Source organism: Podarcis gaigeae (genome assembly GCF_964106915.1).
Source record: "Podarcis gaigeae genome assembly, chromosome: 17".
In the NCBI taxonomy this organism is placed as follows: domain Eukaryota; kingdom Metazoa; phylum Chordata; class Lepidosauria; order Squamata; family Lacertidae; genus Podarcis; species Podarcis gaigeae.
In genome coordinates this window covers 9,682,025-9,706,429 of record NC_139694.1, presented here as the reverse complement: position 1 = coordinate 9,706,429, position 24,405 = coordinate 9,682,025, and the positions used below count along the sequence as shown (strand labels likewise).

General features: G+C 42.2%; 2 protein-coding genes across 6 annotated transcripts in view; both read right to left on the bottom strand.

Annotated features, from left to right (window-relative positions):
• Nucleotides 1-4,194, bottom strand: part of EPHA1 (EPH receptor A1) — a 79,982-nt gene extending 75,788 nt beyond the window's left edge. The window contains exon 1 of one of the 2 annotated variants that reach the window (XM_083718628.1): nt 4,136-4,194. Coding sequence is in view for 1 of the 2 variants with exons in the window: in XM_083718627.1 (XP_083574753.1) it covers nt 3,733-3,829 (97 nt within the window). In the remaining variant the exon portion in view is untranslated. Of the gene's footprint in view, nt 1-3,732; nt 4,093-4,135 lie in introns of those variants that run through there. The other variant, XM_083718627.1, reaches the window with a different exon arrangement.
• A 1,293-nt stretch (nt 4,195-5,487) lies between these two features.
• LOC310835001 (olfactory receptor 10AC1-like) lies at nt 5,488-22,695 on the bottom strand. Of its 4 annotated transcripts, XR_014559389.1 has the most exons (4): nt 12,186-12,507; nt 9,133-9,185; nt 5,715-6,110; nt 5,488-5,614 (listed from the first exon to the last, which is right to left on the bottom strand). XR_014559389.1 is itself a non-coding variant. In XM_083719646.1 (2 exons), exon 2 carries the CDS (start codon nt 15,813-15,815, stop codon nt 14,838-14,840), a length of 978 nt encoding a protein of 325 aa, XP_083575772.1. In that variant the 5' UTR covers nt 15,816-15,833; nt 22,542-22,695; the 3' UTR covers nt 14,659-14,837. The 4 variants fall into 4 exon arrangements, 1 of the variants encoding a protein (XP_083575772.1); XR_014559387.1 differs by lacking the exon at nt 12,186-12,507 and adding an exon at nt 22,542-22,695 and having other exon boundaries at nt 5,488-6,110; XR_014559388.1 differs by having other exon boundaries at nt 5,488-6,110; nt 12,186-12,531.
• Nucleotides 22,696-24,405: the final 1,710 nt, after the last annotated feature.

The following is a 24,405-nucleotide window of genomic DNA, read 5'->3' as shown; positions in this document are numbered from 1 at the left end:
AGCTGTACACCGGCTCCCTCGGCCAATAAAGCGAGATGAGCGCCGCAACCCCAGAGTCGTCCGCAACTGGACCTAACGCTCAGGGGTCCCTTTACCTTAAAAGCAGATTAAGAGTTTCGGATAAGGGCACCCATCTTATAATAAAAACAACTACTATAAGCAATTCATACAAGGAGCCCGTTATTCGAATACTTCATCAGTATCACTGAGTTAGATAAGGAGAAGGTGCCAGCCAAACAGAGCTAGAGGCCAAAGAGGAAGGGCATAAAGGCCATCAGGGTTTTCATGAGATGTTGAAATACTGAAATCAATATTTGAAGAGCACTTATATACGTTCAGCTTCGAAGTTCTCATGAGTTTTGTGAACTCTGCACCTGCAGTGTGCAGAGCAAATATATTTATCACTTTATAAATTCCCCATTTGCTAATGTCACTCTAACCCAGTAATTTCACCCATTGGTTATGCCATATTTCTGTAATTCAGGTTTAGAGATCGTTCCGATATAATATGTTGTCACCCACAGACACGATGATGTAAACTTCCTTGGTCTGCTGACAAACTGGTGAAACTAAAGTATTCTGATTGAGTGATTTTAATCGCAGTCATTTTGACTTACAATGTCAATTATTACCAAGACTTCCCTTCCCTTCACACTAATCACCTGTGAAGTCTCTGGGCCATATTTACATCACACCATAGTCTTAAGTTGGTTTAAATGTCCTGGGAACTATAGCTGTGACAAGTGAAGTAAAGAGTGGATTGGCAGGGATGGATCCCTAGGAAAGAATTCACAGTACCATCATCAATCCTGCTATGGTCTCAGTCAGGATAGGTGTACAGCAAGCATCAGAGCATTGATGCGGCATAATGTTTTTCTTCTGGTATCATCTCCTCCTCCTGTCTTTCTCATTTTCCCTGTGCCAAATTTTCCTTTTCTTACAACTTCAAAACTTCAAGTAGAAAATATATGGGGGAATGTGTGGATAAAAAGCATCAAAGGTCATGTGATTTTTGTACGCTGAAAGAAAACTATATGAAAATGATGTACCGGTGGTATTTGACTCCTACTAAATTATCTAAAGTGTACAAGACAAGTTCAAATATCTGCTGGAAGTGTAAAGAAAAGGAGGGTACATGTGGTAGACATGTAAGATAACTAAATCCTTCTGGGAAATGGTATATGATGAACTTTAAAAAAATTGTTTAAAATAACTTTTGTCAAAAAAACAGAAGCGTTTTTACTAGGAATTCTAGGTACCGAGATTCCAAAAGATCAGAAAAGACTTTTTATGTATGCGACAACAGCTGCACAGATGTTATTAGCCCAAAGATGGAAAGTGTCAATCCTAACAAGGGAAGAATGGCAAGCCAAAATGCTAGACTATGCCAAAACGGCAAAACTAACAGGGAGACTCAGGAATCAAGAAGACAAGGACATTAAAAAAATGGGGAAAATTTATAACTTACCTAGGAGACCATTGTAATCAAATTCAAACCCTGTATCACAAAATGATTACACAAACTGTTTGAATGTAAATTTTTAATGATAAAAATAATTTTTTAACAAATTCCAAAAAGGCCCAAAAATGGAAGCAAGAAGAATTACCAACGATGGAAGAATGGAGGATGAAATTAATGGATTATGCGGAACTCGACAAACTAACGGGAAGGATCCGAAACCGGTGCGACCAGAAATTTACCGAAGACTGGAGTAAATTTGCGGATTATTTGAAAAGTATATGTAATGATCAGACGGCGTTTGTAGGTTTGCAAGAAGTTCTGTGAGGGATAACATTAGAAATATTGTAAAAAATGGAGAAGGAGAGATGATATGTTATGAGATCTAAAGGCAATATCAAGTTAGGAAATGCAGAAAAAGCGTTTAAGACGGAGGATTATCAGAGGTGCTGATGGAAGTCCAATAATGAATGTATTTGTGATAAATTGTGTGGTATGTTTTATAATTTTGTATTTTAAAAACCAATAAAAATATTTAAAATAAATAAATAAATAATTCAAAAAATGTCATGTGATTTATATAGTGCTAGGTATTCAAACGGGGACGCGGGTGGCGCTGTGGGTAAAAGCCTCAGCGCCTAGGGCTTGCCAATCGAAAGGTCGGCGGTTCGAATCCCCGCGGTGGGGTGCGCTCCCGCTGCTCGGTCCCAGCGCCTGCCAACCTAGCAGTTCGAAAGCACCCTCGGGTGCAAGTAGATAAATAGGGACCGCTTTCTAGCGGGAAGGTAAACGGCGTTTCCGTGTGCGGCTCTGGCTCGCCAGATGCAGCTTTGTCACGCTGGCCACGTGACCCGGAAGTGTCTCCGGACAGCGCTGGCCCCTGGCCTCTTGAGTGAGATGGGCGCACAACCCCAGAGTCTGGCAAGACTGGCCCGTACGGGCAGGGGTACCTTTACCTTTAGCTATTCAAACATTATTATGTATTTCCCCCTTTTCATGTTGGAATAATCAGGAAAGCTTGGTGGAATGCCAGATGGTAGCTTGCTAGGAGGCTTAGCAAGGGCAGCTGGTTAGACAGGAAGGGGGAAATCATTGAAGCTTCTCAGTAACTCCATGCCACAGAAGCTCAATCAACTGGCTGAGGACTGGGGTTGGGAATCAATAGATATATACCCTTGGGACAGCAATAGGCAGAAATTTTATTTATTTATTAATGTCTATTTCATTAAGCATTCTGTCTTGCTTAATGAGAACTTTGAATTTCAGCAGAGTTATCCTTAAAGGTCCATAAACATTCTCGACCCTCCTCATTATTTATTATTTACTCCTTACAGGGATGGGGTCATAGAAAACTACTGCTTTGTTTGCTTTTTACGTCTTGCATGTAATCTGCCAGATTATAATTTTTATTTTTTTGTGGTACTGTGCCGGGACGGGTGGGAGAGGCATAATACTGAGAACCATCTCCAGGCACAGAAATTACAAGCTACAGAGTGTCTGCTCCATGTAAGCGGAATATATGTGTGATTCAGGTTAGCACTAAGGTTCTAAAGTAATGGGCTCTATAAAGTTTTTGGAGTCGTATCATTTGCCTACAGCTTGCTTATCAGGGCATTTCACTGTTCCTAATATATTTTTATTTTTCAAAAAAGAAAGGTTTTTTAAAATGACAAAACACCAAGACCTGGAAAGCTAAGTAAAAACAAAGACCCTCTTTTTCAACCAAAAAATCAGAGCTTAAGACTAACCATGTGTTATTTTAAGAGATTTTTCATGTATTGGGGATGCCACTCTTCACTTCAATGCTACTTTCCAGGTAAGTAAAGCCAGCCTCACGACAGGCAGAGATGGTTCAGTGAGCTTGCCAATCAAGGCCTTTTTAAGCATCTCTTTATCACCTAGGGCTGTTTCACACACAACACAGCAGTAATTCCAAGTTTGCCACTTGGTGCCACAGCCAACCCAGCGCTAAGCACACCTGTACGAACACAGGTCCACCACATTCATGCTTTACACTCTTAGGTGCACACTTAAAAATCACAAATGCGTTAGGAGGCTCTTTCCTAATTTCTCTTCTGCCAGAACTCAACACACATTGCAACTTTGTTTTTTAATAAGCTGTTCCTAAGCCAAGACTCCCTATAAAATGCTCCAGCAGTTTTCTTTTTGCAGTTTTTGCCTGGAAAACGAAGCTTCCCCTCCTTGGTACCTTCCAAGGAGTTTGTCCAGTTTAACCGAAAACTCCACGCCCATCTTTCCCAAAGTGCCCTTACCTTCTTTACTGGACACCTCAGGAGGAAGAGAAGCCCAGTGCAGGAAAAGGAGCTCAAAGAAGAGAACTGCCTTTGTCACAGTAAATCTCACATCCATATTCCCTGTGGAGGCACTTCTGACCCTTTGCAGCACTCCTCCTCAGCTCTGGCAGCCTGCAGCTCTCTCAGTTCCTTCTCCAGAGGCCTTACACATCTGGGCAACAGCGTGGTGCCCTTTGCACGAGGCTCTCTCTAGAGCCAGATGACGGACTGGGGCTCGTGCATTGCAAAATCTGCCTGCCTGGCCCTGAGTTATGATGAAAGACTCAGGCAGAGGAGTGGTGAAACCAGTTCTCTCCCAATCAACTCCCTTGCTTTACTAGCTTGAAAGGGGCTGTCCCATCTGGCAGACAAATAAACTCACCTTAAAGGTAGCTACCTTTTCCTGGGATCCTCCCTCTGTCTTTTCCATCAGTTACACCCTGTGTACAGCTTCAGGGTGCCACCTGGTGGGTCGGTGCTGACATTTTTGGTCTTCTTCCAATGACTTCCACAGAAGTTAGGCTTTCTGTGTTTGTGGACTCCAGAGCTGAAAGAAGCCACTTGGATTAGTTCTTTTGCAAGATTCCTCCTGCTCTGGAGTGTAGGATGCAAGCCAATGGCTTCAAGTTACACGGAAGGAGATTCCACATAAACATCAGGAAGAACTTTCTAGCAGTAAGAGCTGTTTGACCTTGGAACGATCTTCCTTGGGAGGTTGTAGACTCTCATTCCTTGGAAGTTTTAAAGCAGATATGATGATGATGATGATGATGATGATGATAATAATAAATTATTATTATTTATTATTCATACCCCACCCATCTGGCTGAGTTGTTTATTGCCTTCTGCGCATATGCTTCTAGGCAATGCACAAAACGCAATAAAACAGCTAAAGATCAGTTTAAAAACAGTACAGAAAATAACACCAGGTCAGTTTTAAAACAATGCTTAGTAGACTTCCATGGAAGAGAAGTATTAATCCAGCTGAGACAGCTTGGTGGAACCAAAATGTCTTCAATTATTTCCAGAAAGTGGGTGTCTGTCATATCTTGACAGGAATGCTGTTGCACAGAGCAGGGACACAGGGACAACCTCCCTAAAAGTCCTACCCCGAGTTATCTTCATTGCTGCACATGGGCTCCTTTACATGCTTCTACGGTTAACAGCACAGTGTGCTCACCCAGCACAGAATTATGAGAGGGGTGATCTCATTGACAAAGTCAGGAATTAATGCAGGATTTGCAAACATTTTTGCCTCTGTGGCTGTAGTTCAAAACATCTGGATGTGTCCTTTTCCAGAGCCATAAATAAATGCAATAAGATGGCTCATGGGGCCGCAAAACTAGTGTATTGGGTAGTGAATAAAGCTGGGGGACCAAAGAGCAGAGAGGAGAGAAAAAAAAAAGTTGATGCCAGCTGTCAATATGATGAAGAGGTTATGGTTAAATAATTTGGTACAAACAATAATTGCTATACTCCGAGATTTAAAAACAAAACGCAAAGCTAGTAAGACAATCAGTTTTGTTTGATTTATGTTGATGTTTAGTATTTGTTAAATTCGGACACATGGTATGCAAGAATCTGGTCAATTGCATTAGCAGAAAAATTGACTCATCAAGTTAGAGCTGCTAAAGGCAAGTCAAATCCCTTTCCTTTTACAACACCTGGCTGGCCAACCATTTATTAATTACATGAAAATAGAAGACAGTGAAAGAACACCACCACGCTCTCATCTGAATTTATGGAATGATTTATTGAACGGAGCCAATACAGATGTTGGTAACTTTTATTCTTGTAGAAGGTTGTGAAGCCCAATATGTTGTGATGTTCTTTGCTGGTTATACTATGCTGATCTGTTGACCTAAACGTGAATAAAAACATTTTGTTAAAGCCTTGGCTAAGCTTCCATATTACACAGAAGAATTCATGTAGCAGAATGGGGGAAAATAGCTAATCCTCACTATTGGCAGGTGGTTCAAATTTGCAGTAGTTTCTTTCAGCAGCACCTTTTTGGTGTATCCCCCTTTCTTCAACTATCCAAGTGCAATCCAGTGGAGTTGTACACGTAGCAACATATCCATCCACCTTCCTCCGCACGGTAATGTTATAAAGTCTCCACCCCCAGCTTCCCAACTGGTGAGTGATCATATTCCAGCTGGTCACCGTATTTACTTTCTTTTCAGCTTTCGGGCCAACGTCTGTGGTGGCAATGCTGGACCAAAGCCATTGCAACCAGAAGAAAACCACGTTGCCATCCAGCAGTTTGTATATTGGCCTGGCACTGACTGCAACCGTGACATCATCGTAACCCTGGTTGTGGACCAGGATAGTCAAGTCATTCGTTTTCTTTTCCAGCTCTGAAAAACAACAACAGGTAAATACAGATGATATTATTCATTTCCCTTAAATTTCCAGAGCACTGTAACAAAGGCAATGCTAAGCTGAGGATTTGGTGGTTATTAGCCTGACTTTTCCCTGTGCCTACTGCTACTACGTTGGCTTCTTTAATTTTTTGTTTTGTTTAACAGCCAGCCTGTTGTACAGTATAATAATAAGAAATCAATGTACGCTATAAAACGCATAGGGAAAGGCCTTTTCTCTTAATGCTGTCTTCACCCATTTCCTGACCAGCAGTAATTTCTCATCGTGATCTGATGTACAATGGCCTCATCTCTCTCATGATCCTGTACAACACAAAACACCCTCAGGATGAAACATAAATAACAACACCCTAGTGGTCCCGGGCCCTAAGGAAGTTAGATTAGCTTCAACTAGAGCCAGCGCCTTTTTAGCACTGGCTCCGACCTAGTGGAACGCTCTGCCTCATGAGACCAGGGCCCTGCAGGATCTGATTTCTTTCTGCAGGGCCTGTAAGACAGAGTTGTTCCACCTGGCCTTTGGCTTGGAGCCAATTTGATTCCCTCCCCCTCTTTATTTTCTTTTTCCTTTCTCCACCTGTGATGAGGCTGCATTTTAATATTTTAATGTTACAGTATTTTAATTGTTGTATTTTAATCTTGTTTTTAAGTTGCATTCATTCAACTTGTTTTTATTATTGCTTGTTAGCCGCCCTGGGCCCGGCCTTGGCTGGGGAGGGCGGGGTATAAATAATAATAATAATAATAATAATAATAATAACAACCCCTTAGTGCATGCATCAAGTTTTACTCTATGGTTTATATCATTTGTAAATGTGTTAAAATGTTTCCCCAACAATAAACTTTTTAGGCTATTGCGTAACATGTTCCCCCACCCCACCTCACCCTGGAACTATGTCCTAGTTATATAGGACAGTCACATCCAACGCCCAAGAGACTACAATCTAATCCCAGTATTAAAAAAACTGGCAGTGATCTACCCTTTGGGGGGGGGGTAGGCCAGAGTTCTTGAGCTTTTTTAGGGGGGGCAGGCAAGAGTTGTTGACCATTCTTTAGGGGGGGAGACACCAGAGTTATAGAGCTTTTTAGGGGGGCAGGCCAAAGTTGTTGAACTCTTTTTTTTAAGGGGGACAGAGCATAAATTGCTCACCATAGACAGAAGTAAGCAGCAATTACTCCAAATTTTGTCTTCCCAATTGTCCGCAGAAGACGGCAAAAGAACCACCATTTTGCACGACAGAAAAACACAGCGAGGGGGCCAGGGTTGGATACATTCATTCAACAGCTCCCCCCCCCGCCCCCGATCACAAATGAACCCAAGATCGACCACGATCGACCGCTGTCACCAGGGGATCTACCTGTCGATCACGGTCGACTGGTTGGACATCCCTGATATAGGCTGTTTCAAATCCTATATATATTTGCTTGTGGTTAAGTGCCACACTGAATTTGCATAGAATCAGAATCAGATCTCCAATGTACCAGAGTGATTTGTACCGAATGCTAAAATTTTGATTTCCCATACCAACTATTCTGATAAATGTGTTCCTAATATACAACCTGAGTACACTTCTAGGCAGAACGTAACTTTTCTCTGAAGAGGAATTTGTGATAGTGCAGGGAGAATAGGCTTAACTCTTTTGAGGACCTCACTTCCTCCTGTTTAATAGCATTCCCACCTAACCATTTCGGTGGTCATGTGCACATTCCTTCATTTCGCAACAGCTGGGCTGAGGAATTCAGTACTGAGTTAACTAGTATTTGAGTGGGCAGACTGACAATCTGAAACACAGGTTCATTCATTTGAAATATTTATACGTTTGAAATATCAAGTGTGAACTTAGCTGGAAGAAGCCCCAGCATGTTCCAACATGTTCATCACAGTTTAACTCACTTGCAGGGCTTTTCCTTGAAAAGCGTTGTAGAAGAGTTTGTGGCTTCACAACATCCCTGATATTTCCAACTCTACAAATTCTATGATTCATTGATACTGTCTTCTTTCTTATACAGGGGTACCTAATCTCCACATGTTTTTGGAATACAACTCCCATCTTCCCTTGCTGTTCCCCACACTGGTTGCATCTGACAGGAGTCAGCATACAGTGGTACCTCAGGTTAAGAACTTAACTCGTTCTGTAGGTCCATTCTTAACCTGAAACTGTTCTTAACCTGAAGCACCACTTTAGCTAATGGGGCCTGCCACTGCCACTGCGCCGCCGGAGCACGATTTCTGTTCTCATCCTGAAGCAAAGTTCTTAACCCGAGGTACTATTTCTGGGTTAGCAGAGTCTGTAACCTGAAGCGTATGTACCCCGAGGTACCACTGTACTTCAACAATATCTGGAAGGCTTCAGGTTACCTACCCCTTGTTTTTACAGATAGTACATATCTAATTCTTAGCAAGTTAGAACAGCCCATTTTTTAAAAATGTCAGAACAGAAAGACTGGTGTTTGAAACATCTTGAGAATTAAGAATCCTTTGGGGAATAAAAATATGTAAATATATGTAAAAGGACTGGGTAAATTAAAGATGGTTGCAGAACCTGCAGCCCTTCAGCTCTTGCTTGGCTACAACTTTCACCATCCCTGACCATTCACCATGCTGTCTGAGGCTGAGGAGATTCTAGCAACATCATAGAGGACCACACAGTTTCCCAAATCTTGTTTTAGAACATACAGTGGTACCTCAGGTTACATACACTTCAGGTTACAGACTCCTCTAACCCAGAAATATTACCTCGGGTTAAGAACTTTGCTTCAGGATGAGAACAGAAATTGTGCAGCAGCGGCACGGCAGCAGCGGCATGGGAGGCCTCATTAGCTAAAGTGGTGCATCAGGTTAAGTACAGTTTCAGGTTAAGAACAGACCTCCAGAACGAATTAAGTTGTTAAACCTGAGGTACCATTGTACTCCAAAGTCCTCTTCAGCACCCATGAGTTCCCCGGAGGCAGAATGTTTTAAAATCAAGACATTTAGAAAGTGCAACATGAGATCATATACCCATTTTCTGAGGGATATTTCTTCTCAAACACCGGCAAGTCGCTGGCAAAGATCTGCAAAAGAGAGAAACGTATCTTTTTCAGAACATAAAGGATCTTTCCAGTGCACCACATCTCAGTGTCCCAATAATGCTCCAAAGACTTGTACATTGACAATGGCCTCTCCGGGTATTCCTTTTCTCTAAAGAATATGCCTCCTTTGTGCTCTTAACAGGGATGCAATCTACATCCCATCTGCATGATAACTTTGAAGCAGTATCACACAACTTTAAGCGGCAATGACTTCTCTCAAAGAATCCTGGGAGCTGCAATTTGTTAAGGCCCAGAGTGGTTTAACAATCAATCCCTCTTCCCAGGGAGCTCTGGGAATTGTAGCTGTGAAGAGAACAGTAGTCTCCTAACAACACTCAGCATCCTTAAACTGTGGTACCTGGGATTCCTTGGGGAAAGCCGTAACAGTTTAAAGTGGTGCGATACTGCTTCAAATATGCTTCAGGTTACATACTCTCCAGGTTACAGACTTCGCTAACCCAGAAATATTACCTCGGGTTCAGAACATTGCTTCAGGATGAGAACAGAAATCGTGCAGCGGCGGTGCAGTGGCAGCAGGAGGCCCCATTAGCTAAAGTGGTGCTTCAGGTTAAGAACAGTTTCAGGTTAAGAACAGACCTCCAGAATTAATTAAGTTCTTAACCCGAGGTACCACTGTATAGTGCAGATGGGACCTAAGCCAGGAATAAGGGCACGTTTTCTTAAATGTGGTATGATTACCATTTATCGGTGTGTGTTGGCACTGTTTTCTCTGTGTGTCCTATCTTACAGTGTTGAATACCACCAGCCACAATGAAAGGACTCCAAAGGCGTACAAAGTATTTGTGTACTTTGTTTCCCTCCAGTTTTTTTGTCTGAACAAAAGTCATGGAGAGCATTTTATTAGTGAAAAAATGCCATGATAAAAATCCTTCAAGATGGTGAAGTATGGGGAGATGCGGTAGCGGGGAGAAGGGAAAAGTTCATCTCTCTTTACCTGTGCACCTTTCTCAAGTAAACATTATTCCCCACACGTTCCTGCGCCGCTTTGTGTGTGGATGTAGCAAACACCTGAACAAAGATGGCTGCCACCATCATGATTCGTTCCGTCCTGTGGTGGGTCTTCCCCACATATTTTCTCTTGCTAAAACTAGTCTCCAGCCTTGCTGGAGAAACCATGTTTCTCTTTTATTCTGTGGGATTTGTGTGTTCCTGTTAATGCTCAAGTCACTAGAATCTGTTTATACTTTCCATTACTGTTTCTCTGCTTCGGCAGCGCTTGACACAACAAGAAATCTGTTTTGCACCTAGTAGAGTCTAATTTAATTACCGTAAGTCTGCCTAATGCCTCCAGCATTCGCTGTTCAGGGCCAAATTAAACGTGTCACCACCATTCATGCAACCAGCAATTATTATTGACTAAACAACATGTGTGAGGCCCCCAATCTGGATCAGGGCCCTGGGGGAAGGCTAAGCAGATGTTAGCCTTTGTTTCTTCACCTCATCTGGATTGAAAGGAAAACTTCCATTGCCACCAATCTGGTGGAATGCAATGAGTGTGTGGGGTTTTTTTTGGGGGGGGGATGGGCTAAAGCACCCCAATCCCCCTGCCAGGGTACTGATCCATAATGCACTTCATGCCTGATATTCTCTGTAAAAATAATTCACGGAGTTGCCGATTGTGTGAATGGCATTACACCTAGTTTTGCCCTAATACGTTTACAAACCGCAGACTTTGGGGCTTTCCGAGTTTCCCACCACCACCGCCCTCTTCCCCTTTCTCTGTCTTGATTGTTAATGTTTGCGCAGATTAAGTCGGAACGAGTTTAAACTTGTGAGGAGCTACAAAAGGATTCCAGCAAACGGAGTGAATGTGTGGCAAAACAGCAGCAGCAACTATCATTACTATTACTATTATTATTATTAAGTTTCTTGCCCTCCCTTCACCAGCAGGTCCCAGGGCAGGTAATTGGTAGGGCGGGTAGAATAGTATAACTTATCTCTACAGAAATGCAGAAATACCAGAACGCTAATGGCATCAGACACAAAAACCATTTCCTTATACCATCCCAGAGCTAATGGCGTAGCTGGGAGAATAAAGAGATGCTTTGAAAGCCCTCAGAGCTTGCAAATAAGCAAAGGGCACTGTGGGAATAAAAGTTATCACAAGGGGTATCCTCTGCTAACACTCTTTGTGAGGAATATCACTTTTGGGAAGAGGACACAACGTCACAGACTGTGAACAGTCCATCCCTTTAAAGCACATTCAGGGCACTTTTTTCTCCTCAAAGAATTATGGGCACTGTAGTTTATCCCTCAGAGAGTGACAATTCCCAGCAACCCATAATGAACTACTGTGCCCAGAAGTCTTTGAGGGGAATTATGTGCTTCAAATGTGCTTTAAAGGTAGTGCACACAGCCAGAGATTGTGCCCTTCCATCAACCAACCACTTTTTCCTCTTCCCCACTGCTGCTGCCACCTCCATTTCTCTGCCTCTCTCTCCCACGTTCCCTCTTTCCTTTGCCTCTGCCTTAGCAGCGATGGCACTGGTAGTTTGTTCCCTTCCTCTAAGGAAGTGTCAAAGGGGTCCTGTCAACCAAAATGAGACCAATCACCTGTCCAGCACTCTATGTTTGAGACAAGAGGCATCTTAGTTCTGTTTCTTTCTGGTTTCTGCCTGCCAAATTTTTTCATGTCGTGTTTCCATTATGATTTTCTGTATTGTGCGATTTAATAAGCTGTGAGCTAGTTTCATTTTAATTAAGGGCAGTTCCACTGATGCAGTTTTAAAAACATTTTTAATTTACATATTTGCCCATTTAGCATCACATAATTATCTCTTCATTGAAGTTTTCTGCAGTTCTTAGGGTGTGTGCCTTTTGTAATTAAATAGTGATAATTTAATTTTAGGCAGTTATCTAGAGAAGTTAAGACAGCACATTTGATTGTTTCAGTGTTATTTTAACTAACATGCTCCATCTGTTACTATGACAGCTGCACCCCATAAAAACAATGTCACTTACCAATCTTAGTCAGTTCTCCTTAACAGCAAAACGAAGTTGAATGAAACTAAATCTGAAGGAGGGCAGGTCAGATAAAGGGGGGAAATCTTAAAGAAAAGAATCTGGAGAAATGAAACTGAAACTGTTGCCATTTTTAGTAAACGAAATGCAAATGAACAGAATTTGTATTCAGAAAAGTGGTTTTTGTGTGCCTCCTTGTGGACTTCTACTGACATTTCCTGTTTTCAATGGATTCCTGCAGATTCTGTAACTTCCACATCTGCATGGACAGAATAGGTTGGGCTTCCTGCATGAAAATAGGCAGCTGCGTTGCAATTTCTGTGGGGGTTATTCAAACTCTGTACCTTCTGCCTTCATTGTCACATGCAGAACAAGCCAACACTCCCTTTCCTGCATTATATGTGTGAAATTATGATATCTGAAGGTCATATGATAATTACCTTAGGAGTTTATTTCTGAAGATGTTTTCTTTCTGTTTCTGTATGTCAATGCTGGGGTCTACGTTCCTGGGCTAATAAGCCCAGATAATGTACATTTCCTTTTTTACTTTTCCTAGGCGAGTAGCTGCATCATACTTTGAGAGGTCTGCCAACAACTAAATCATCAATGAGTGATAACTCCTCCCCACCCCCATCCCCCAATGCCTGGTTTTATATAGACTTCCATGTAATTCTGTTACTGGGATTCAGCAAAGAAAAAGCACTTTATATGCATTGTTTATGCATTCTAACACTGTGACACCAGATGGCACTGTGGAGTTCCACTTTTGCTAACCCAATTTCTCATATAGAGTTTGCAACACGTTTAACTGAAACAAGTCTTTGATGGGTCTAGATCCAGCCCTGGTTTCTAGTTAGTTAACTCACAGGCATATGAAATCTCTCCTAGGTGGCTAGTTGCCAAATAATTTCTCTTTTTGCTGAAATTCAAATGGTTTTTGCTTTTTTAAAAATGAAAATTCAGGGGGTTCCCATTTTGGCTCATAAATAGAGCTTCAGACTCTTATCTTGGAATGTGATTGGTACAGATTGACCACAATGTGCTTCCAGGCAGTTTGGGACATTCTGCACTTAGCTAAGTGTTTCTGTGTCCAGCAATACTGCTGCCATGGGCTCCCTTGGGAGGGTGGGTGAGAAATAAATTTATTTTTTAATAATCATCATCAGTGGTTATTTCTGGGGGGACGCAGGGGTACGCATACCCCTAAACATTTTGTGAATCTAAGTTTGGCCACATTGAGGGGCAGTATGAGTTAGAAAATGAGAGTAAAAAGGTAAAGGTAAAGGGACCCCTGACCATTAGGTCCAGTCATGGCCGACTCTGGGGTTGTGGCGCTCATCTCGCTTTATTGGCCGAGGGAGCCAGCGTACAGCTTCCGGGTCATGTGGCCAGCATGACTAAGCCGCTTCTGGAGAACCAGAGCAGCGCATGGAAATGCCATTTACGTTCCCACCAGAGCGGTACCTACTTATCTCCTTGCACTTTGACGTGCTTTCGAACTGCTAGGTTGGCAGGAGCTGGGACCAAGCAACAGAGCTCACCCCGTCATGGGGATTTGAACCGCCAACCTTCTGATTGGCAAGTCCTAGGCTCTGTGGTTTAACCCACAGCACCACCCGTGTAGGTCACAATATGTGCAGGGCCCCTCAAGAGTGCAGTATGCAACAAATGTTTCCTATTAGAATAACTGGAATCCTAGACATGCCTACTTGGAAGTAAGCCCCCTTAGGTTCAGTGGAAGTGACTCCCAGATTTGTGTGTATAGGACTGCAGCTTAAGTGGCTGGAGACGGAAAATAGTTTTTTAAGAAAGTTGGAAGCGGCTCGAGATGGGCACCACTTCTCACAGTGTGCATTTTTATTTCTTCTGTCCCGTTGTGCCAAATAGGTTTGACAGATTTGGGAAAGGAAAAACAAAAACCTGCAAGAACTGTTCACCAGAGAGAAAAATTGGGTGATAGCTAGAGACCAGTGAAGGTCTTTCAAGTACTGGCAAGGCATGTTCCCACCTGGTAGCTGCATTTTGAATGAATTAAACTTTCCAAAATACAGTGGTACCTCTGGTTAAGAACTTAATTCGTTCCGGAGGTCCGTTCTTAACCTGAAACTGTTCTTAATCTGAGGTACCACTTAAACTAATGGGGCCTCCCGCTGCTGCCGCGCCACTGAAGCACGACTTCTGTTCTCATCCTGAAGCAAAGTTCTTAACCTGAAGCACTATTTCTGGGTTAGCGGAGTCTGTTACCTGAAGCGTCTGTAACCCGAGGTACCACTGTACAGCCCTACACATAACACATTACAGCGGTCAATTCTAGACATCACAGCATGGATAACTGTTGCTACTAGGAGCCTTCAGCTTTCTGGTAAAACTCTTGTCTCTCTTTAGATGTTTATTATTATTATTATTATTATTAGTGCTTTTTTCCTAAGAAATATGTTTAGGGATACTCTGATTTAGAGGGGAAGGTGAGGATCTTCTGTCCTTGCAACTTCCTCATCCGAGCAAGACCTCCTGGGAAGAGTTGCAGCGATCACTAGGTCTGAGCTGTTTTGGTTTCCTTGAATAAAGAGTTCACTTCACTGACACTGGCTGCTTCATTGCTGACCTGCGCCTCACTCCAGCTCCTGACAATACAGCTGCATGGCCTACAAATTACGCAAGCCTGCTCTTGAAGGTGTTGCAGTGTGGCTGAGCTAACGTTTTCTGCAGCAGCTTCCTCACAGCTCCTTTAATTTCTTTGTTCCTGAGACTGTAAATCAGAGGGTAAAGCAAGGGGGTGATGTTGGTGTAGACAAGGGACACCATCTTGTCCCGGTCTGGCATGTAGCTGGACTTGGGCCGGACGTACATGAAGGTGGCGCAGCCATAGTGTAAGACTGTGACGGCCAGGTGTGAGGCGCAAGTGGAGAAGGCTTTGCCCCGGCCAGCTGAGTCCCGGATGCGCATCACAGCCATTGAGATGCACGTGTAGGACGTGAGGATAAGAAGGAAGGGGAACAGGAGGAGGATCATGCAGGCTGCAAGGAGGGGCAGCTCACTGATGTAGCTCTTTGTGCAGGCCAGGTGGAGCATGGCAGGGACATCGCAAAAGAAATGGTCAATGCGGCGGGAGTTGCAGAAAGGCAGGCGGAAGACAGCCACGGTGAGGCCCAGTGAGATCACAAAGCCCCCGAGGCAGCAGACGATAGCAAGCTGAAGGCAGACACCCTGGCTCATCATTGTCATGTAGTGCAGGGGCCGGCAGATGGCCACGTAGCGATCGTACGACATGGCTGCAAGGAGGAAGCATTCAGCGCCGCCCAGGGCCACAAAGAAATGCATTTGGGTCGCGCACCCCACAAAGGAAATGGTGCTCTCCCCTGGGCTGGGCAGGTCAGCCAACGTCTTGGGAACAATGACGAGGGTGTAACAGAGCTCGATGGCAGAGAGCTGGCAAAGGAAAAAGAGCATAGGAGGGCGGGAGGGTTCGGCAGCCACTGCCAGGAGGATGAGGAGATTTCCTGCAAGGGTGACCACATGCACCATGAGGAAGACGTAAAAGAGGAAGGTTCTCAGCGGGAGCAAGTCAGAGAATCCGAGGAGCAGGAATTCCATAGTTTCACCAGATGAAGTATGGTTACTCTTCTCCATGCAGTTTCCACATTATACCTGCAGCAAAAGGAATGGGAAGCCGGAGCACAAAATGTAAGAAGCCAACAGCTACTGCCTTGTCCTGTTTGTAGTAAACAAACCCCTATGTTGCAATGAGAACATCAGCAATGTCTAGGCAACATGACAACAATGTACGTACGGAATAGACAATCTTTATAGAATTCCTTCAACCCATAACAAGTACAAAATGAGCAGTGACTACATTATTACATGAGCACTGTTCCACAGCATTTGAAATTTTCATTTACATACATTCATTTGAAATACAGTGGTACCTCGGGTTACATACGCTTCAGGTTACATGCACTTCAGGTTACAGACTCCGCTAACCCAGAAATAGTGCTTCAGGTTAAGAACTTTGCTTCAGAGCCAGTGTGGTGTAATGGTTAAGAGCGGTAGTCTCGTAATCTGGGGAATTGGGTTCGCGTCTCCGCTCGTCCACATGCAGCTGCTGGGTGACCTTGGGCCAGTCACACTTCTTTGAAGTCTCTCAGCCCCACTCACCTCACAGAGTGTTTGTTGTGGGGGAGGAAGGGAAAGGAGAATGTTAGCCGCTTTGAGACTCCTTAAAGGGAGTGAAAGGCGGGATATCAAATCCAAACTCCTCCTCCTCCTCCTCCTCCTCCTCCAGGATGAGAACAGAAATCGTGCTCCGGCGGCAGCGGGAGGCCCCATTAGCTAAAGTGGTGCTTCAGGTTAACAACAGTTTCAGGTTAAGTACGGACCTCCGGAACGAATTAAGTACTTAACCCAAGGTACCACTGTAAGATGGGTTTACAAAGCAATTCTATATCCTCTACCAGGCTGACGAAGAATTCTACAAATCAGTAGTCAATATCCGGAATCACTGTTCAGTGTTGGACATTGTATTTGCTGAATACACAAAGCTTCACAGCTTGTCTTTCATCGTACAAAGTCTGGTACCTCGCTTCATTTAAAGATTTTCAGAGACTTTGAGACTAAAGATTTCATTTTGTACTTGTTATGGTTTGAAGGAATTCTATAAATATTGTCTATTGCGTATGTACATGGTCATTGTGTTGCCTAGACATTGCTGATGTTGTCCTGTTTGCAGCCTATGGACCCTTCTTGTCGCCAACACTCGTAGGAAGCAGCCCCCCTGTCCATGAAACCCCCTTTTGCGTCGGCTCAGTTGTGTCCTCAGTGAGAGCAGTTGCCATGATTCCCAGGTAAATGTCACATGACATTCAAGGACAGTCCAAATTTCTTTAAACTGGGAAACGCTTTTGACTCTAGAGAAGAGATGGTCATTGAAATTCTACTCAATATTTATCCAGAGCAGATTCCAATGTATAGTAAGCAGAGTAAAAACTTAAACACGTTGCAGGATTCCCAAAAAATAGACCAGAGGCATTTCATCCAGCAGAGCTTTACTGCTACTGAAGGCAAATGGGAATAATGGTCACAAATCCAATGCATTCAGGATTGGCAATGTCCATAAGAAATCCAGTTGCAGCAGACTTAACAAACTCACAGTAACTTATAATAAGTCTAAACCTTAACACTATATATGGAACACTACACCAGAAAGAAAAGAGCGAGAAAGAAAGAAAGAAAGAAAGAGAGAGAGAGAGAGAGAGAGAGAGAGAGAGAGATGGAAACCCAGGCTTCTTCTGGCCTCACTATTATAGTCAGTATGACCTTGACACAAAGAGATAACAGAACCAGTTTAAACCAGCTGTGCTCAGCTTCTCTGAAGGAATAACCCAAACATCATGTAACCTTCTTTCACACAGAGAAGCTTCCAGAACCCTCTTGAATTAAGTAGAATAGGAAAGATCTCTACATATCAGATCAATACTTTCTGTACTAAGAAATGCAAACTGACACTATTGGCAACCAATGGCAGCATCTAGCCCCTGAAACAACCTAACATGTTCCTACCAACTGTTAATTTTCATATAGGAAAAGATTTTGCCCACTTCCCTTTGTAAGGAAAGGAAGTACAGTAATGACAACCCATACTATTTTGAAGAAATGTTTTGTTGTTATTACCTCACAGGTATTACAGAAAGGCAACAGGCCACGGCCATGGGGCCTCTTCAGAAGGTCTTTCAGGAAGACCAGGACTGTTTCAAATTAAAAAAACACTTGTCTCCTGCCTAGAAATCATGGGTCTGAGAGGTGTTCTGCTAATCCCATGCTTTCTAGGCATGGGTCTGATTGTTTTCCTGTTTCTCCCATTGCTTTCCCCAAGAAAACCTGCTCTTTACTGCTGAATTGGAGCAAATGTCAGTCCATGGAAAACCCAATGGACATTTGCTTCGACTGAGTGGTAAACAGCAGGCTTTTCCAGGTGAAAGTGGCAGGGCAAGTGGAGGCATGGACAAGCCCTATTATTGAGGTACACTATTATATTGGACAGCAGTTCAATCTACACATAAAATAGGGTAAAACTCCCGAAAACTGCAGTCTTAATGCCTATCTACTCATAAGCCTTTGAGATCAGTGGTGAGACTTAACTCCCAATTAAACATGCTGATGAATCAGTGGAATTATTCAGCAAAACAACACTGGGGACAATGTGGGAGGAGATAATTGCATGAAAACATTTCTACCCATTAATTTCTGGGTAGATTTCAAGAATGTTGGCTGAATCGTTGTTTTTCAGAGTTTTTAGAAGCACATTTGTTCCTCAGCCTCCTGTCAATTGATGAAATCATACCATCAAAGCACATATGCTTTGATCTTGTTTCTAGCTTTAGGACTAATATAGCGGCTTCCAAATTTTAAATCGCTGGTCTAGAGGTTGCACGTAGCATATTAAATTTACCTGTGAAGTGCAAAACAACAACAACAACAACAACAACAACAACAGCGTACTGTAGTAACAACAACAATTACAATAATACTAATAATACAAGGACAGTGAATGGGAACATACTCAAAAATATTGCACAGCAAAACCATAACAATAACACAGGTAAGGTATTACTGTATTCATTGAACCCAAAATTTAAAAGGATTAAAAACTGCAGAGTTTCACTTTTTAAAAGGAAAGCAGAACTAACTAAACAAAAATTGCCCCCTCCCGAATTCTCCACACTACTTATGGGTGTTGAAATGGTGAAGGGGATTTCACGGAATATTCTCTAGAAAAGGATTGACATTCTCTTTGTTTATTATTATTATTTATTAATTTTTATTAAGTAGAAATTAGAAAACATACATATTTACAACAAAAGAAAATACAAAAGAAAAAGAAAATATATATAACCAAGGAAAAAAATTAGAAAATACTTTGTCTCTTTTCATATTTACAGTTATTTATACCTCTATAAAATGCTATTCACAATAAAGGAGTGAAATGAAAGATAAGGTATCAGGAAAAAAAGAAAAAGAAAAAATAAAGAAGTAAAAGAAAAGGATCATAGATTAATTATATATATTTTTAAATTAACCTATGTACTGACATTCTCAAGCAGTTCAAGTGTAAGTGTGTGTGTGTAATATATAGAATGATGTTCTAACAAATCTCTTCTTAGTAACACAGGAAACCAGCCCAGCAGCCTTCAACATCACAACATCCCCATGTAGAGATGGATGAATCTGCCAATTTTGATTCCTCTTAGGTTCTAATTTTTTTATCTTAAATTTGGTTTGTCTCTTATCCACATCAGGTTGCCATTAAAAAAAAAACTTCTCACAAAAAGATTGCCAGCATTTTAGTGTGCATTTATCCTAATATAAACATATTAAAGTTTTGGTATGTGCCTAGTTTTGTACTGATATGTTCTGGTATGTTATTTTCACTAACCTCCCTCAATATATGGATTTTTGTACACATTTTTGGGTTGGGGGATCCCATCCCACGAAAATGAATTTCGAAGTCTCTCTGTGTTTTGGTGTGTGTGTGTGTGTGTGTGTGTATGGGATGTATGAATGAGAAGGGTTTCCATTAAATTGTTAACTGAACCAAATTACTTCCCCATCCCTATGTCACAATCTCCCTCTTATTCCCTGACATATAAACTTTAGGCATAGTCAAATGTTCATAGAAACAACTTCCATGTTGCGATTCTCAGGGTGCACAATATGGCTATACAACATCGCGTTTGAATTAAGTGCTTTGCCTGTCAAACACTGACAGACATTTAAACAAAATATACCTGTATCTAATAAAGCTAGTAATTATACACATATTCAAACCCTCTTCATTGTCTCAGTGTCAGTTTCTCTTCCCATGGGGGAGGCATGGCTTTAATCACTAGTCTCCTTTTTATAATCATGTTTATAATGATATAAGGCAGATGGGAAGGATACAAGGATACCACAGCAATTAAAGCTCTCCCTGCTTCATAGGAACTGACATAAGGGCAATGTAGGGGTTATTCATAAACAACCTTCCAGGTTCAATCGGTTAGAAAAAAATTAAATGGCCAGTAAGACCTGCAAACAGGAAAGTTTTAATGCATATTTGCTTAGGTAAAGGTAAAGGTACCCCTGCCCGTACGGGCCAGTCTTGACAGACTCTAGGGTTGTGCACTCATCTCACTCTAGAGGCCAGGAGCCAGCGCTGTCCGCAGACACTTCTGGGTCACGTGGCCAGCATGACGAAGCTGCTCTGGCGAGCCGGCATCAGCGCAGCACACGGAAACGCCGTTTACCTTCCCGCTATAAAGCGGTACCTATTTATCTACTTGCATTTAAGGGTGCTTTTGAACTGCTAGGTGGGCAGGAGCTGGGACTGAACGACGGGAGCTCACCCCGCTGCGGGGATTCAAACCGCTGACCATGCGATTGGCAAGTCCTAGGCACTGAGGTTTTACCCACAGCGCCACCCGTGTCCCTGCATATTTGCTTAGTGGGATGTATTTATGAGTGCAAAGATTATAGAAGAATCCTGGCCATGAGCAAGGATATTGATATAACACTATATTAAATGCTGTTTGAAATCTTCGGTTTGATTCCACTTTCAGCTAGTTAAAGAAAAGCCACACCTTAGCAGAGTTAAAGGGGTCTTGTGTGGTAGCAACCTAAACTGGTCCTGGTGAAGAGATTAATCTGGCTCTACATGCATTGGGTTTTCTGTAATAAGCTTTGTTTTCTATCTGTCACCCACTTCTGTTTTGAGTCCCATTCTGCTACATTTGGTAAACGGTAACCAACCAGTTCCTAACCGTGGGGTGACAGATTTTTAGATAGGCATAGCAGCATACTATCCTAAACTGGTCCTGATGAAAAACTTACTCTTGCTCTGCATGCGTTATTGGGTTTTCTGTAGAATCATAGAGTTGGAAGGGACCAGGAGGGTTATCTAGTCCAACCCCCTGCAATGCAGGAATCTTTTTGCCCAACATGGGGCTTGAACCTACGACTCTTAAGAGACTCATGTTTTACTGACCGAGCAATAGGCTGTAATAAGCTTTGTTTTCTATCTGCCACCCACATATATTTTGGGCTGTATTTGGTAAACAGAAACCAACCAATTCCTAACTTGCGGGTGTCAGATTTTGAGAGAGGCTTAGTAGCACACCATTTAAAGGAGAATGGTGGCCACACCAAATATGGCGGAGCAGCCATGTGCATAGGACATGACACACTCTCTTTGGTGCCATGGAACCACACTCCTGACACAAGTTTTGATGATGCCTAGATGGGGCTAGAGCAGGTTTTGGGCAAGCTCATAGCCAGTATGACTGCACCGTTGCCAACCCCTTGCTCCAGGGGTCAGCAGACTTTTTCAGCAGGGGGCCAGTCCACTGTCCCTTAGACCTTGTGGGGGGCTGGACTATATTTTGGAGGGAAAAAATGAACGAATTCCTATGCCCCACAAATAACCCAGAGATGCATTTTAAATAAAAGGATGCATTGTACTCATGTAAAAACACACTGATTCCCGGACCGTCTGCGGGCCGGATTTAGAAGGCGATTGGGCTGGATCCGGCCCCCGATCCTTAGTTTGCCTACCCATGCCTTGTTCCCACTGCTGCAACATGTGGCACTGACCTTGCTGTTACCCCATCCAGGTAAAACAGCAGCAAGGGGCTGCGTCGGAAGGGCAGCTCTGTGGCTTTTCCCCTTCATGCATGCCAGTACCGTTCACATCATCTCTGACCATCGGCCATGCTGGAGGGAACTGTTGGGAGGACCACAGGTTCTTGATGTTGATGGGAATTATCTGAATCACTTTTTTCCTCCTAAAAAGTAAGGGGAAATGTGTGTGCGTCTTGTGGAGCGAATGCAGGCTGCGCAGCTATCCCAGAAGCCAGAACAGCAAGAGGGATTGCTGCTTTCACTATGCAGCGATCCCTCTTGCTGTTCTGGCTTCTGGGATTCAGAATATTTTTAAATTTTTTCCCCTCCGTGCATCTTGTGGTCTGGTGCGTCTTATAGAGTGAAAAATACGGTAATTCTTCAGATAAGAAAAACAGTGCAGGCAAGATGCTCAATGGGAAAACAAGGAAGCTAAGTGGCAACTTCTGCCCAGTTCAAAAATTACGTGTAATACAGAAATCTTGTTATAATCTTGTTATTATATCTTGTTATAATATCTCTTGTTATAATATAATATCTGTTTTGCCTATGAAGAGCAACTGCAGAGGGGGGCAGTGATTTGCAGTAGAGAAGCAGTAACTGTGATTTGTGGAGGGTTGTCTTAATCTTTCCCCACCTACTGCCTTTTTCGCTGAAACTCCCGCTATCCAGATCCCAGGTGCATTTTATTTTATTTTTTTATCTTACCTTAATCATATCTCATATGCTTTTCATTCAGTTGTGCTGAGAGGGTTTGGACCCACAACCTGGACCCCTTTCTCTTCCCATAGTTTCATCAGCAGAAATATTATTCTTTCCACAGCAGCAGCCACACCTTTCTTATTACTCTTACTTTCACCTTATATCCTTCCTTCCTCGTTCCCCAGCTTTTCCTGCCCTCCCTAGAGAACCCCCAGAAGAACTGCAAAGTTACTTCAAAGTATTACAAGTTCCTTGTAATAAACTATGAGGCCAAAAAGTTATTGAGAGACCCAGTTTTTCAGCCAGTGGGGATTGTGCTCCACCTTCATTAAAAAAATAAGTAAATCTGAGTTTAGGCTGTCCTCCTGACTCCTGCTAATTTGGATAAAAACGCCTATTTTTGTGTACCGTGGTGGTTGTTTTTAAGCTTGAAATAAATGAAGTGAAAAACTGTTTTCATTTAACATCCACTCTTTTAAAAATTATTTTTAAAAATGTTTATTATAAACTGATAATCAGTTCACACAAAGCATGAAATGCACACCAAGATTTTCAATAAAAAAATCAGGAGTTAAAAACAGGTTGGCGTAAAAAAATAACTCAAGTATACATAAAATCAGCAGTTCAAAATATACATTATTTTAAGAAGAGAAATTGCCTTATTTGTTTACAGGTATTCCTGATTTGCTGGCAGGGTATTTACATGTATTCCTGTTAGTCATTAATTTGTGCCACACTTTTCAATTGCCCATTTTTAACAAGTGGATTTGTTTTGATTTATTCATTTTTAAATTGAGGTTTGCCCAGTGATGTCATGGAAAGAATCAATCTTGGTTGCTGTCTATTACAGTAGTTTCTGAGGAAATAGCAAAACAAAAAAATATTCCAGAGTTTTCATCAATATTGACTTTACTACCGCCTGGAATTTGTATATAAACTCCCCTGATGTATGGTATTTGTTAACTTCATTTATTCATTTCACTGATATCAGTACCAATTTCTACTGATATATAGTGTCCATTTAACCCTTGGGACACATGAAATTTATTTATTGATATACAACCTTTGCATTGTTTATTACTTATGTCACTTACTGTTTAGTGCCTCCATTATATATAGCTTTCATATTGGTTATTGGCACTTAGTCCTGTACTGTTTTGTAACTTCATTGATGCATTGGTTGTTACAAATATTTGCATTACACTATAACACATTGTCTTGGGGGTTTTAGTCATCCATTTTATAAGTATCACAATATTAATTTTGTATTATAATCTTTAAATTTATTGGTCTGTGATTAATAATAATAATAACAATAATTTATTTCTTCCCTAGCCACTCTTTCAACAGAACATTAAAAACACAATAAAACTTCAAACATTAAAAACTTCCCTAATCAGAGCTGTCTTCAAATGTCTTCTAAAAGTCGGATAGTTGTTTATTTCCTTGACATCTGGTGGGAGGGCGTTTCACAGGGTGGGCGCCACTACCGAGAAGGCCCTCTGCCTGGTTTGATTACCTTGCTTGTGTTACTGAGGGATCCCTCACTCTGATTTTGCTATAATTATTTCAAGTCACATAAATTACAAATGTATTCAGAGTTTCAAACTGTCTTCCTTGTCCTATCCAGGCAGTCCAAAGAACATGTGAGGGCACAAACCATGCAGGGATCATGAGTCCATGTGCACTTGAGATGAGAATAGGGACATTTCTCACTCCCTCCAGCTGACTCTCCTTGACCCCCCCCCCCCATTTTCCCTGCCCCTGCCACAGAGCATTTTCTATCAGAAAGCTGAGTGCCGCCACCAGTACACCAACGGGACAAAGCACAAACTGTTATGTACTGAAGTTCTCTTCCTGGGCCAGCAGG

Excerpts from the sequence above, each read along its gene's own strand:
- LOC310835001 (XM_083719646.1), bottom strand. The coding sequence starts at position 15,815 with ATGGAGAAGAGTAACCATACTTCATCTGGTGAAACTATGGAATTCCTG.